This window comes from Doryrhamphus excisus, linkage group LG6, assembly GCF_037039965.1.
Source record: "Doryrhamphus excisus strain RoL-2023G ecotype Guam linkage group LG6, RoL_Dexc_Guam_v1.1, whole genome shotgun sequence".
Lineage (NCBI taxonomy): Eukaryota > Metazoa > Chordata > Actinopteri > Syngnathiformes > Syngnathidae > Doryrhamphus > Doryrhamphus excisus.
Genome location: NC_136362.1, coordinates 16,464,691 through 16,477,519, shown reverse-complemented (window position 1 = coordinate 16,477,519; position 12,829 = coordinate 16,464,691). Strand labels below are relative to the sequence as shown.

The 12,829-nt window shown below is 41.1% G+C and overlaps 2 protein-coding genes across 3 annotated transcripts in view; one reads left to right on the top strand and one right to left on the bottom strand.

The window, feature by feature from the left end:
• The window catches only part of znf521 (zinc finger protein 521), a 120,287-nt gene extending 116,808 nt beyond the window's left edge, over positions 1–3,479 (top strand). For both annotated transcript variants that reach the window (XM_058068846.2, XM_058068849.2), the window contains one exon: positions 2,587–3,479. In XM_058068846.2, coding sequence (XP_057924829.2) covers positions 2,587–2,616 — 30 coding nt within the window. In that variant the 3' untranslated portion in view covers positions 2,617–3,479. The remainder of the gene's footprint in view (positions 1–2,586) is intronic.
• A 66-nt stretch (positions 3,480–3,545) lies between these two features.
• Positions 3,546–5,962, bottom strand: LOC144898629 (uncharacterized). Its single transcript, XM_078791554.1, has 2 exons — positions 4,548–5,962; positions 3,546–4,259 (listed from the first exon to the last, which is right to left on the bottom strand). The coding sequence occupies exons 1-2, from the start codon at positions 5,424–5,426 to the stop codon at positions 4,251–4,253; spliced, it is 888 nt and encodes a 295-aa protein (XP_078647680.1). The 5' UTR covers positions 5,427–5,962; the 3' UTR covers positions 3,546–4,250.
• Positions 5,963–12,829: the final 6,867 nt, after the last annotated feature.

The window sequence follows — 12,829 nt, the reverse complement described above, 5'->3', positions numbered from 1 at the left end:
AAACAACGCCAACAGTGTTCCACTTACATAACTGACTTGTATATTAATATATGTATATTAACCACGCTACAGCAATATTGTTATTGTAGCAGCTAACATTCATTCATTCATTTTCTACCGTTTTTCCTCATGAGGGTCGCGGGGGCTGCTGGAGCCTATCCCAGCTGTCTTCGGGCGTGAGGCGGGGTACATCCTGGACTGGTCGCCAGCCAGCCAATCACAGGGTACATATAGACAAACAACCATTCACACTCACATTCATACCTATGGACAATTTGGAGTCGCCAGTTAACCTAGCATGTTTTTGGAATGAGGGAGGAAACTGGAGTACCCGCAGAAAACCCAATGAGAGCAGACATTGTAAGCGTTGTCGCTATGTTGCTGACGGAACTATCATAAGTATTTGTATCAATGGGCCCTCGGAAAGAAGTTTGGGTAGTGTTTTAGATCATCATAGGCATAGAAGATGGATGGATGGGCCTGGGAAGTGACGTGTGTGATGTCAGCTAGCTGCAGTTGACTCTGTTAGCTTAGTGTTAGAGGCTATATCTTTGGTTAGCAGTGTGGGGAGAGTGGTGACTGGTGTGAGTTGTGGCCGACAGCAGCACCTGTATTCCTGCATATATGTTCTCTGCTTGTTAGTAAAATGACTGAAGTGCATCATGACTCTGTCGTTAACCACAACTACTAGTCTACACTGGTCACTCGGTGTCAATAACATTGATGAGACAATAGCCACCACAGGAAGTACGCTGTCAATGCTAACATGCCAGTCTTTGTAATGTCTTATTTTTATTATATCCACTACATTGGGTAATAGGAGCGTAAAAGTGAATATAGTAAAAAGGTTTTGTATGATGTATCTATGAAAATATTCAATTTATAAATTACTTCACTATCACGTTTGTTTATGGTATATATGCAATATTAACAGATGTACCACTGGTAGTATTTCTACAACTAAGTAATAATAACCCCCCTCATGTACTCATGTAGGTAAATAAAGTGACCATTAGATTGCAGTGTGGTGCAGTGCTGTTCCGCTTGCTGTTGCAAACTACAAGCACAGGTGCAGGTGTACCTAATAAAGTGTCCAATGAGCTTCCTTTGTGTGTGTGTGTGTGTGTGCTCTAGTGACTGTGTGACAGGTGTGTCGAGTCCATGCCAGTTGACAAAGTCCAAGGCCGTGTTTTAAACAGAGCGCAGCAAGTGGGGCATGTAGTTTGCATTAAAGGGATTAGCAGTCACTTCAAAAGATGACCTGGATTCTGCCCACCAGGGACACCAGTTACACACCCCCTGGTCCACGCTCCCTTTAAAGAACCTGGCACAGCTGCCCCACTACAACCACTTCACAATGATCTGTGTGTGTGTGTGCATAAATGAGGTAGAAACAACCAACCTGAGCCCATACGGTCTACATGTCGTACTTTGTATATTTGTAGTATATATACTCCAAGGCAATATTGTGTGTCAGCACCTCATTATGGATGTGTTTCCATGGTCACGGCCTTTGATTGGGATGGAATATTTCTGAGCTTTGGGGGTTGGTAAGGAGGAAAGGGGGTGTTATCTATCATCTATCAGAGGTGCTGCGCATTTTCTGTCAGAACTGGACTTTACCGAGCTTAATCCCACAGCCGCAGAGTATCGATCAGCCAGCGCACACATCTGATTCAGGTGCAACTTAATTGGATTGGAGATAATCATAGCCTGATGGTGATGATGTTGAAATGTCAGGAAGATCAAAACAGAACTTTACCAAGGATGCAAAAACAAAGAGATCAGAGCAGAATATAGTATAAGAAGTATAAAACCACCCTTCTTTACTTTAAGTATAAAAAAACCCCAAAATATTCATTTAACCTTAACAAGTTTTGCTGCTTTGAATGAGACATTGTTTAGGGTCCTCCTTCCTTTTGGAATAGGTGTCACACACCAAAAAGCCATAATAATAGATAATCAGTGAACTGTGATATAAGAAGAAATTTCTCAGGATATTGGGCTCAAATTCCTCATGGATTAATATGAAGTGTTTTAATTCTGTAGTAGTCATGCTAACGAGCTGGCGAATAAACAGTCACCTCCTGCGATCCATTAGGAGTGTTAACGAGAATGGGACAAAGTTAGACCTTGCTGAACCATTCTAATTTGGATCAAGACCAATCAATACTAATAACCATTTTTGTCATTAAAACCCCTGATTAAGTTTGAATTTGCATTTTTTTAGGAAGTTGTCTGTAAAAGTACCCTAAAATGGGAAAGTGACACACTTGTTCCTAATGACAAAACCTTTTTGGCACACATTTATCATTACTTTAGTGTAACTTTTTTCCATTCAAAGCACACAGTAAAATGTAGCTTATTTTCTGGCACTGAAAAAAAAGAAAATTATCTGGAAACCAAGCATTCCAAGTTCCCCAAAAAAATTGGAAAGTTCGAAATAAAACACTTTGTGTGTAGTCTTGCTCACAAATGCAACCATACAAAAACGCTAATGAAATGTCCTGGTTTTGACAACAAGGGACAGCAGTGTGACCAAACACCGAGCCATCATTAAGCATGTTTCCTTCTGTGTCCTTGCAGAACCACACGTTGACTCAGCACAGCAGCTAACGCGGCAAAGACAAGCGACACAAAGCGGGACGTGATGCCGAGAATACAGCCTGACCGCCAATTACGGACGGCCCCACTCGTTGTCTTGCTTAAAGGATTCAGCTGCACTGCGAGGATCCAGCACCACTGCGAGAAAGAAAATATAAAGAGATGTGAGCAAAAAGGGCCAATAAAAAAAGACATGGCCCCTTATTTGCTTTAAAAAAAATAAAAAAACAAATAAACAAGCTTGTACATAGACTTCATGTGTTGCTTAACTTACAGCTATATTGCTTATACAGTATTTGCCAATGTACAGTTGAAAATGTCTGCAAATAATGACTTAAAAAATCAATCATTGGATTTGTGTAAAGGAGATTTCAAATAGAGGAGTGTTTGCATCAGCAGCGTGTCGCTCAACATCCTGCGCATGGTCAATCATTAGGGTGGACCCTCAAGGATCCAGTCTCCAGAATCTCGGCCAGGAGTGTAAAGATGGAGTGCAAAGCGGGACAGGATGCTGATATATGCAAATGTAGTGACACGCATTTGGAACACACCATCTGACCCAACATGTACATTTCTACTGTTGACGTTTACTGCTCCTCAAAGCCTGGAGATGACTGGAATTGTTTCTTAAAGGTTTTGTTATATTTACATTTGTTCAGTGGCTGAGTGAAATTCAATTTAAATCCGGGGGGTTATGATACAGTATATATACGGAAATACAGTCCCAGCCTGTATGAGGCATGTATTTTACTTACTTTTCCCGGCTCTCCTGGAGAGTGGCCGAGTGTTGCCCACTTTTTGTCCCCCATTCCTCTCGCTGTTCAAGCTGGAAGCCACTGTGGCATCAAATGTTTAAAAAAAAAAAAAAAAGAAAAGAAACATTCGGTTGTGTAAATGTTTTGCATTCATTAAACTCGAGATGCACTTTTGTATGAACTTTAATGTTTTGACATTTTGACTTGAGAATCGTTCGTACACAGTTTACAGGAAATCACCATCTCCTGCAGCAAGAGAGACACTTATCTCCAATGTTACTCCAATGTATTGTACAAATATGGAGTTCTGTATTTGGACAGACCTCATTTTTTTGTGTTGCACATGTGATGGAAATATTAAAAAGTATGACGAAAATGCTTCTGTCTTTTGTGTATCAATTTGTATGTGACTCCAAAAGTGTGGGATGATCTCGTTCAAGGTCAACATATACTCGACAGAAAATCATGTATTTATCATAAAAGATTCCAGAAAGAGCCCGCAATTTTTCAGTCATCATTCTCATTTTTGTGTCCTTTATTGAGTGGTGGACTTCTATAGAACAGGTACACACAATAGCCAGTACAGAAAGCGTTCTAGGTCTTCCCGAATCTGCACCTATTCCTTTTTTTTTTTTTTCTTCTTTTATTTTAGCTTTCTCCTCTTCCTAGAACATTTCGACATTGTGGGTTTTGTCGGCAAAATTTGAAAATAAAGAGTACAAACACCACTGTAAGCTGACAAGCTAGCAAGCTAGCAAGACACGGCAAAGCGGCAAGAAGGAGATTGACTGACAATGGTGTACAGCCAATCAGGAGCCGAAGACAATGGGCGGTGCAGACAGACGAGCGATTGAAAAGTGAAACACTCAACTTCCCACAATGCAATTCTTTTTAGAGGGCCTGTATGTAAAAAAAAAAAACATGAAACAGCGAATAGAGCGAGTGACACTGTATTTACTTTACAGATGCATGCATGTTTTTGGTCTATGTTGTGCACTAGCAAATAACTACCTATACAATGTGATGTAGCATACATTACAAAACAAATTTATTACTGCATTTTGCATTAGCATCAATGCTGGGAGCTTTTGCATTAACGTTAAACGTACTAACATTGATCAATTGTTGAACTTCTCACATGTCTGATCGCCCCTACAGGCAGTGAAACAGTCAAAGTGTACTAGGCACCTGCTGCTGAATCTCCTGGTGCTCTTCAGCCTGTTTCTGCCCCTCGTGGAGAACGGCCATCAACTTCATCTGTGTTGTGCGTCTGATGTCGCTGGGAAGTTCAGAGAGTCCCTCGTCTATATGTCTGGCAAAGGGGGAGGGACCCACTTTCTTGGAAACACAAATGTACTCCATCAGAGTTTGTTTGAGGTCAGCATTCTCTGTGGAGTGTCTTCGAGAGGATCGAGAGGAGGGGTCTGTTGACTGTGACTCTGACCCAGAGTCTGACTGGATGTTGGAGGCTGCTGTAGGTGGTACTTCTGCTGCTGACCCAGTAGCTGTGGATGTTGGTGCTGTCCTGCCTGCTACCCTCCCATTTCTGCCATGGATGCTGACGACGTTTCTGCGCTCAACTGTCTCGATGTGATCCTTCAGAAAGGAGAAGTTTTCCCAGATCCATCGATCAGTAGCAGACAGGTCCTCTAGAACATCTGTACCATCACCAGACTTCCCAACGCTCTTCTTCAGGCGGCTCAGTTGGGTTCTGTTTGATTTGTAGAAGGTTTGCAGGGCTGCCACCTCCAAACCCATCGCTTTGGCTTTGTTTTCCCATAGCTTCTCTTTTCTGGGTACGTCTTTGAACTCATTCAGCCTCTTGGAGTAGATGCACGGGTTCTGTTTTAACCAATCAATCAACTCTTCCTTCTGAGCCTCTGTCAGCTGGGCGTAATAATATGGCTTGTTCTTACGCTTTTTGCGGGCTGCTGCTGGTGGGATTTCTGGGAGATCTTCTGGCTGCGGTGGAGTTGGAGATCTAGCCCTCTGAATCTCAACGACATGGCCTCTGCGTCCCCCTCTCTGGTTCTTCCTGGTTGTGTCTCGACCTCTCTTGGGTCCCATATTTTACTTTATAGTAGATTTAGGGTTCACCAGATTTAGAACTTCTTTCACGGGGACAATTGGAATTAGAAGAACTCGAGTCCCAGCGGTATTTAGAGGGATGGTGACAGGCGTGTGTGTCGTGGGAAGAACGTGAGAGAGCGTGAAAGAGCTTGTCAATCGTAACAAAGGGTGACAGAGCCGAACAAAGCGAGTCAATCCTTGATGAAAGCGTGGAAAATCGTGTCAATCCATGGTGAAAGCGTCGGAAAGCGTGTCAAGTCTTGATGCCAGATCTTCAAATCTTGAGATATCTTAAGCTACGTTCACACCGACGCCGAATGTCGCGCTTTGAATCGGCGACGAATTCGGCGTCATTTTTCAAAAAATCTCACGATCTCCTCAGATATGTTTAAGCTCTGTTAAGCTCTGTTACGCAATGGAAAATTTCGAGATCCCGACTGCATCCCGCCTCTGATCCAGAGCATATTGTAGCGACCCTGACGTATTCATGTTGACGTTGTGCTCTTGGGTGTCCGACTATTCCGGGTGACTGTGAATGCACCAGGGGGTGGGGGCGTGTCTGGTGGAGGAAGTACTGTTGTGTTGCTGGCGGTGGTTGCAACGCGGTGGTTATGGCCGACAGTAGCCAGTATTATTGTTGTGCAATAAAAAGTTTGTCAGCGATCGCAGTCGTGTAATTTCCATGACGCTATAATATATAAAGATGCAGCAGATCCATTGATCCTTTGAACCAAGCTCTGTTAAGCTTTCCTACGCTCTGAGCAAAACTTTGATAAGCTTTGTGACGCTTTGATGAGCTTTAATACGCTCTCCCCGCTTTACGCAATTCGTGACAGATGGCCTCAAATTTTTAAACAGTTTAAAAATTTTTGGCGCTCTTGCCGAATGTCCCGAATTGCTCAAACCTTTCTTACGCTGTATTACGGTCTTTACGCTTTCATTAAGCTTTGTTACGCTTTGCTCGCGGATTTAATTCGCCATCGATTCGGCGTCGGTGTGAACGTAGCATAAATAAATGAACACAACCCTTGTTTTGCATTGCTTATTCTGTTTTTTCCACCTATTCCAGCTGTTTTGGAAAAAGAGGGGTTGTCTTATATTTGGATCAATATGGTTTGCCCCTCCCTCTCTTCAGTAGTAATACATAGACTAGAAATACAGTATCTTTCAGTAAAATGCAGTACAGTCAACACAGCAAACTTAATTAACTCAGCATTATTACATTGGCAAAGGCCACATTTCTGACACAGCTCATCTATTTAATATCATAAGTGTATCGTGCATTATTATTATTATTGTTCCCTTGTTAGGTTTGTGTCGGGAAAAGAGTACAAAATTGGGAGAGATGATGGCTTGGTTGTCACACTTAAAATCATGGGCAGACAGCCATCTTTGTATTGCATGCGGAGGGAGGTCCCATTCATGCAACACACACACACACATCTTCACATGTGCGAAATAGCATACATCGTACTAATGTATTAGAGATACAAAGTTGTCATTAAATCATCAAAACATATCAGTTCTGCTCCTTGACTGTTGACCTTCCAAAACAAAGGAACATCCGCCTATTTTTAGCTTTAGACCTGAGGGTCCATTGATTATCCCTGAAAGACAGTCCGGGTTGTTTCTATATACAGTACATGACCCCCATCAGACTGGACCTATATCAACATAAACACGCCTCTTTTTTTAGTCATTTTACCATGAACTGCTTTCTCTTCTACCCTGGCTCCCTCGTGGCTCTCGCTAACGAACATCCGAGCTTCTTAAGGGAGGTCTGTGTTATTAATGACTCCATTACCCATCACCCCGTGCGGTCCCATTCCACACAGACACACACACACTCACACACACACACCCTTGCTCGAGGTCTATTTAGGGAGTCACCAGAGCTGCAGGAGACCGAGAAAAAGATTCTTGTGTTTTTGCGCGATGAAATCCATGCCGCATAACATCTGTCTTGTCTCATGATTCATTGATGAAGAGGACACTTGTGAAGTTTTGGTGGTTCCATCAGTCCTTCTTGCTGAATTGAAGATAAAATGACAAATGAGGGCTTGGATACAATCAATGGACACAACACGAAACAATAAAATAATGCTTTATTTATAGTTTTGTGCTATTTTTATGACAATGACAATTGTGTTGTCAATCTGCTCACTATCATGATTAATATTCCATTACGACTATTGCCACTTATATTGTATGTACAACTGTTTCAATTCAGTATTATCACTGTGGCTGTTGATATTATTTAGTCTTCTCCATTATGGTCCTAATGGCCGTCATTTGCTGATGCAGTGCTGTTTGTTTCTGTCGTTTTGTTATTGTCACTGCAATTGTTGCTGTTGCTATGTCTTCTTTTTTCTTCTTTTCTATCCCCTCCTGCTCCAGCCTGGCCTCTCCAAATTTGCATAGCAACAAAACATCAAATAAAGTCAAATAAAATCTATATTAAAATATATAAAATCTAAATAAATCTATACAGGTGAAGAGTATCTTAGACTCTTCTCTGCCAGATAAAATTTGCATGTTTTGCATCTAAGTGTATGTACTGTAGATCAACAATACTATGGCTGACAGGACTAAAAATAAATACAATAAATAATATGTGCTAAAAGCTTTGGAGTGCATGCTACTACACATAGTATGCTAAATGCAGATATTTTATAATCATTTTGCAAATCCTCAGTGACTTTTGGACAGTTTTGCTTGTATTGTTTTTCAACCAAACTTGCTCAAATTTTAAACAGCTGCTTGTCAGTCTTTTAAAGTTGTATGGACCAAATCTTGTGGAGATTCGACTAAACCAGGGGTCGGCAAACTTCAGCATCAAAAGCATACTTTAAAAAGTTTTAATCTTTTGCGAATTTGACTGTTACAGTAACAGAATCCAGGGGAGACTACATGTGTAGGCCTGCTTTGAAATTATTAAAATATTGAACTATGTAGGTTTTTTGGAGTCTTTCCTGTGTCTTTCCCATGCAATTTAACATAAAAAAGCCCATCAGAGTTCCCATAGTATCTGCACATCAGTGTGTCTGTTCAATATCGTTTACATCATTAGACTCATTACAGGCAGTTCAATATGCTTGCACTGAATGAATGGCATCAATTCGCTTTCGATTCTGATGTTTGTTGCTATTCAATCGGTCCTGTCCTTGACTGTCTCTGCAGGGAAGGAGCATTTCTTTCATTTTCTCAATAATTAATAGTAATAATATTTTTTTTCATTCTGATTAAAAATGCAGTGATATTTTTCGGAAGAATTCTTTCATTTATTCTCCATCTGTAATTGGCTTCCACTTTCTTACGAGCTCCAGTGCAGTCACAACATTAGCAGCCCGTACTTCAGTTTGGAGCCTTCATCCATTTTTTAAAAGTATGTTTGCTCTGCTCAACCTTCCTTCGTACGGTAGTTCCGAAATCGCTCCCTTACACCTATCTGCAGTTGGGTACTTTTCCGATAAAGCAGCGCACCTGTTTTGAAAATGTCTTTCAACATAATGTTTTCTGTTGTTTTCTAATTTTGTCTCCAACTTCATTGGCAGTGAAGGCAAATAAATATGAAATATATTATTTTTAAATATATAAATATATTATTGTATATACTATTGAATTTATTCACTGTCGAGGCGTCTTTTTCGTGTCTCACTGACTGAACAAACTGACCCTTTCTGCCTTGTTTTGCTCATCCAATCAGCAATCAAAGCAGCAAAGCAGAGTAGATGCATTCACTGACGAGCAGTGAGTCAGATATTTCAAACACTTTTTGAAAACACACATTTCTTCTACTTTGGTGTAAAAAATAAAATCACAGAGCTTGGCGTGGGAGCTGCGGCAAGGAGGCTGAGGAGCCATGGGTTTCCGACCACTGGGTTAAACCCACTGGGTCATTCCGAGTCATTCCGAGTCATGAGAAATGGGGTTCAATAACAACGCTACCATGAGATGTATTTGTCACTAAAATAATAGCACATGGAACACAGTCGAGGTGCGTGATGCCAAATTTTCACCCTTGCACCGGTGCAGCGGTTAAGGAGTAGAAAAAGTACACAAACCGATTCTTCCCACTTTGATCAAAACCAAAGATGGCGGAGTCCGGCATTAACTGAAAGCAAGCTGTGCCATCCATTTAACAACTTTGCTAGCATCTTCATGTGCCAAGCACTTTTAATAAGCTTCAAGGGCATTCGGTTGGGTCCAGAACTTTGCTTTGCCAAAGACGGACTGGCCCATATCATCCATTACATTAAATTGGGTGGCGGCCTCCAGCTCATATTTATGATTTAATTAAATCCACTTGTGAGGCGTATCAGAACCACGGCGGCCTGTGCCTCTTAATGCCAGCCTAAGCAGGAACACACACACACATATAACACACGCACGTACCTACCAGTGTTGTGTTTCTGCCCAAGTGTGAGACTTTGGCATGCAGGAGTGTTCTCGGGGGCTCGTTTAAAGCAATATAATTACTCAGCCCCCAAGTATTCCTCCATCAGAAAGCAGCAGAAAGGATGGCTCGTTCAGAGATAACTCAGAACCTCTGTGGTGTTGTTGCACCAGCACCAGCAAAGCGCTCAGCCAGCCTTTAATGGAAGTGGACACTTTTGTAGAGGCCAGATGTTACACAGGATCACAAATGTGCAGGATTATATTTATATTAGACGGCCTTGCAAAGTGTTGGCCAACAGTACGTTGAGACTTTGTTAACCCAAGAAGGCCACTTGGGGGACCCAATGTGCACCAAAATCGGATTATTTCATTGTGTCAATATATTTCTCGGTTTTACATTCCTATTAGGCTTTCATGAGTGGGACCGTTTGGGCCATAAGGGTAAAAAAAGTAATCTTTTTTTTGAATAAACTCCCATTGGTTTAAAAATACTAATAATTATAATCAATGTTGTTTTCAGTTCCTGACCGAGTCAAGTCTGTGTTTTTCCCTTTGCCAAAAATCGAACAGTTTGGAGTTAAAGTACAACAGGATACAAAAATATAGAGAATATAGAAAAAAATAATGATAATTTACATGGAGGTTTTTACATTTTTATTATAAGAGAGACCACTTTGACACCTAACGGTAAATATTTTTTTTCAATAGTTACATTTTTTGTTTTAATGAACTCTCATTGGTTAAAAAATGTAAAAAAGGTAACAAAATCAGTGTCATCAATTATTGGCCTATCAAAGCTGCAATAATTTCATCCTAAATATTGACATTTGCACCTTATTTTTGGAAAATATTGCATTTTTAGGCATTTTTGTGTGGTTAGCGCATAGGCCACACAGCTAGGAGACCTGGGTTCAATGCTCGGGCATCTCTGTGTGGAGTTTGCATGTTTCCTCCCACATTCCAAAAACATGCTAGGTTAATTGGCGACTCCAAATTGTCCATAGGTATGAATGTGAGTGTGAATGGTTGTTTGTCTATATGTGCCCTGTGATTGGCTGGCGACCAGTCCAGGGTGTACCCTGCCTCTCGCTTGAAGACAGCTGGGATAGGCTCCATCATGCCTGTGACCCTAGTGAGGATAAGCGGTACAGAAAGTGGATGTAATAGGATTTTTCCCATTAAAAAAATGCAGAGTTCTTGTGACAGAAATCGTACATGAATAATAAAAAACTTTTATATTCATGGTTAGGTCTGACATTTCAAATATTTGATGTGGTCAAAGTGAAAAAAATCTATAATTTACATTTTTCTTATGAGAGGGCCTGTTTTGGGACAGAGGGTTAAAAAGTGTAACTTAATTTTTAAGGACCCTCAAGAGTGATCTCAACCTGTGCATTATGCCACATTCCCGGAAATAGGAATTATTCTCCCTGCTATGAGGCTCTGCTTTGATGCAAAAATGTACTTTGGTGCAAAGTCCACATTGTTAAGCAGCACATTCCTCCCACTGAAGGAGACCTTCGAGACCTCTTATGGCATTCAATACGTGCGCCCAAGCATGAGATCCAGATCCATTTGGCCGGTGAATCCACTGGGAGTGTCTGGGGGGGTGGGGGGTAACCCAATCTCTCACACCGGAGCTCCACAGACATCTTTTCACTTTGCAAGTGAGCAAAATGGACGCCTCGACCACAGCTTTGGGCACCAGCATTTATAGAATAACTGTGAAGTATATCTAAGATAACTGTATGAGTGCATTTACATCATTATACATAAAAACTTTGAATTGTGACTTTATGATTTATGAATGCCTGATGTTTTTTTTTGTACTGTTGCAAAATGCAAATTAAAATGTGTAAAACAAACATTAAAACAGCCAGGTAACAGTCGTGTTTTCACTGACGATTGGCATTAAAAAAACTACAAATAAACTTGGCTCTCGGTGTATTCATTTAAAATTGGCCCTTTCTTAAAATAATTTTAATATTTTAAGTCTAGACAGTGTAATAAGAATCATAGTAATTCTTTATTTTGCAGTTAGAACACTTGGTGAATTCACGCAACATTTTCCCATCACAAGTTTTTCGATTGTGTGATTTATGGATGTGTAGAGCTCCACTTTGCTCTCAGTATGACATGGAAGCTGACTGTGCACTGACTGCTTGGGAGTGCTTTGGAGTGGGACGGACCAGCAGAGCAACACCCGCTTCTACTCAGCAGAAATTCAGAAAAACATGTGCTTTCACTTTTAAGTCCCTAAATGTCACAAAACTCTCCAAGAAAAAGATGCTTGTCGCGTTTAAGAATATGTAAACACAATATGTTACCAAGATAGTTTGTGTGTGTGTGGACACAGAGACGACGCCACACTTCTTGACCAATGACATTAGCCGTTAACAGTTGTTTTATTGTGTAGGAATGTGTGTAGCATTTTCAAATATGCATTAAACACCAAACAATAAAATATGAACCAGGCTGGGGTAAAAAAAGAAAAAAAAAGTTGCCCTGGCTCTGCTGTGATGGTGATGTTAACAAGAGGGGAGGAAAAGGGGAACGGGCGTATCAATAATGCAGAGTAGACTGTACACAGCATCGAGCTCAAATGGTAAACATGCTGCCTGCCAGAGAGGATTCCGTGCAGAGTTCCAGAACTTTACTTCATGGGATGCTCGCTCAGATATCCCTGTGTCAAAATATGTGTGATCATGCCAAGACATGATGTTTTATAATCTTACCTGACAAGAATTTAATGTACATGGCTAGGAATCAGGCTGCATGGTGGAAAGTGGTTAGCGCACAGGCCACACAGCTAGTTCGATCACCCGCTCCCTGTGTGGGTAGGGGTACTCCTTAACAACATGCTAGTTTAATTGGCGACTCCAAATTGTCCATAGGTATGAATGTGAGTGTGAATGGTTGTTTGTCTATATGTGCCCTGTGATTGGCTGGCAACCAGTATCATAAAGTATCACACCCTGTGTGGGTTCCCAGGTGACAGCATG

Bases quoted from the DNA above. Each gene is read 5' to 3' on its own strand.
- LOC144898629 (XM_078791554.1), bottom strand. From the start codon at position 5,426: ATGGGACCCAAGAGAGGTCGAGACACAACCAGGAAGAACCAGAGAGGG.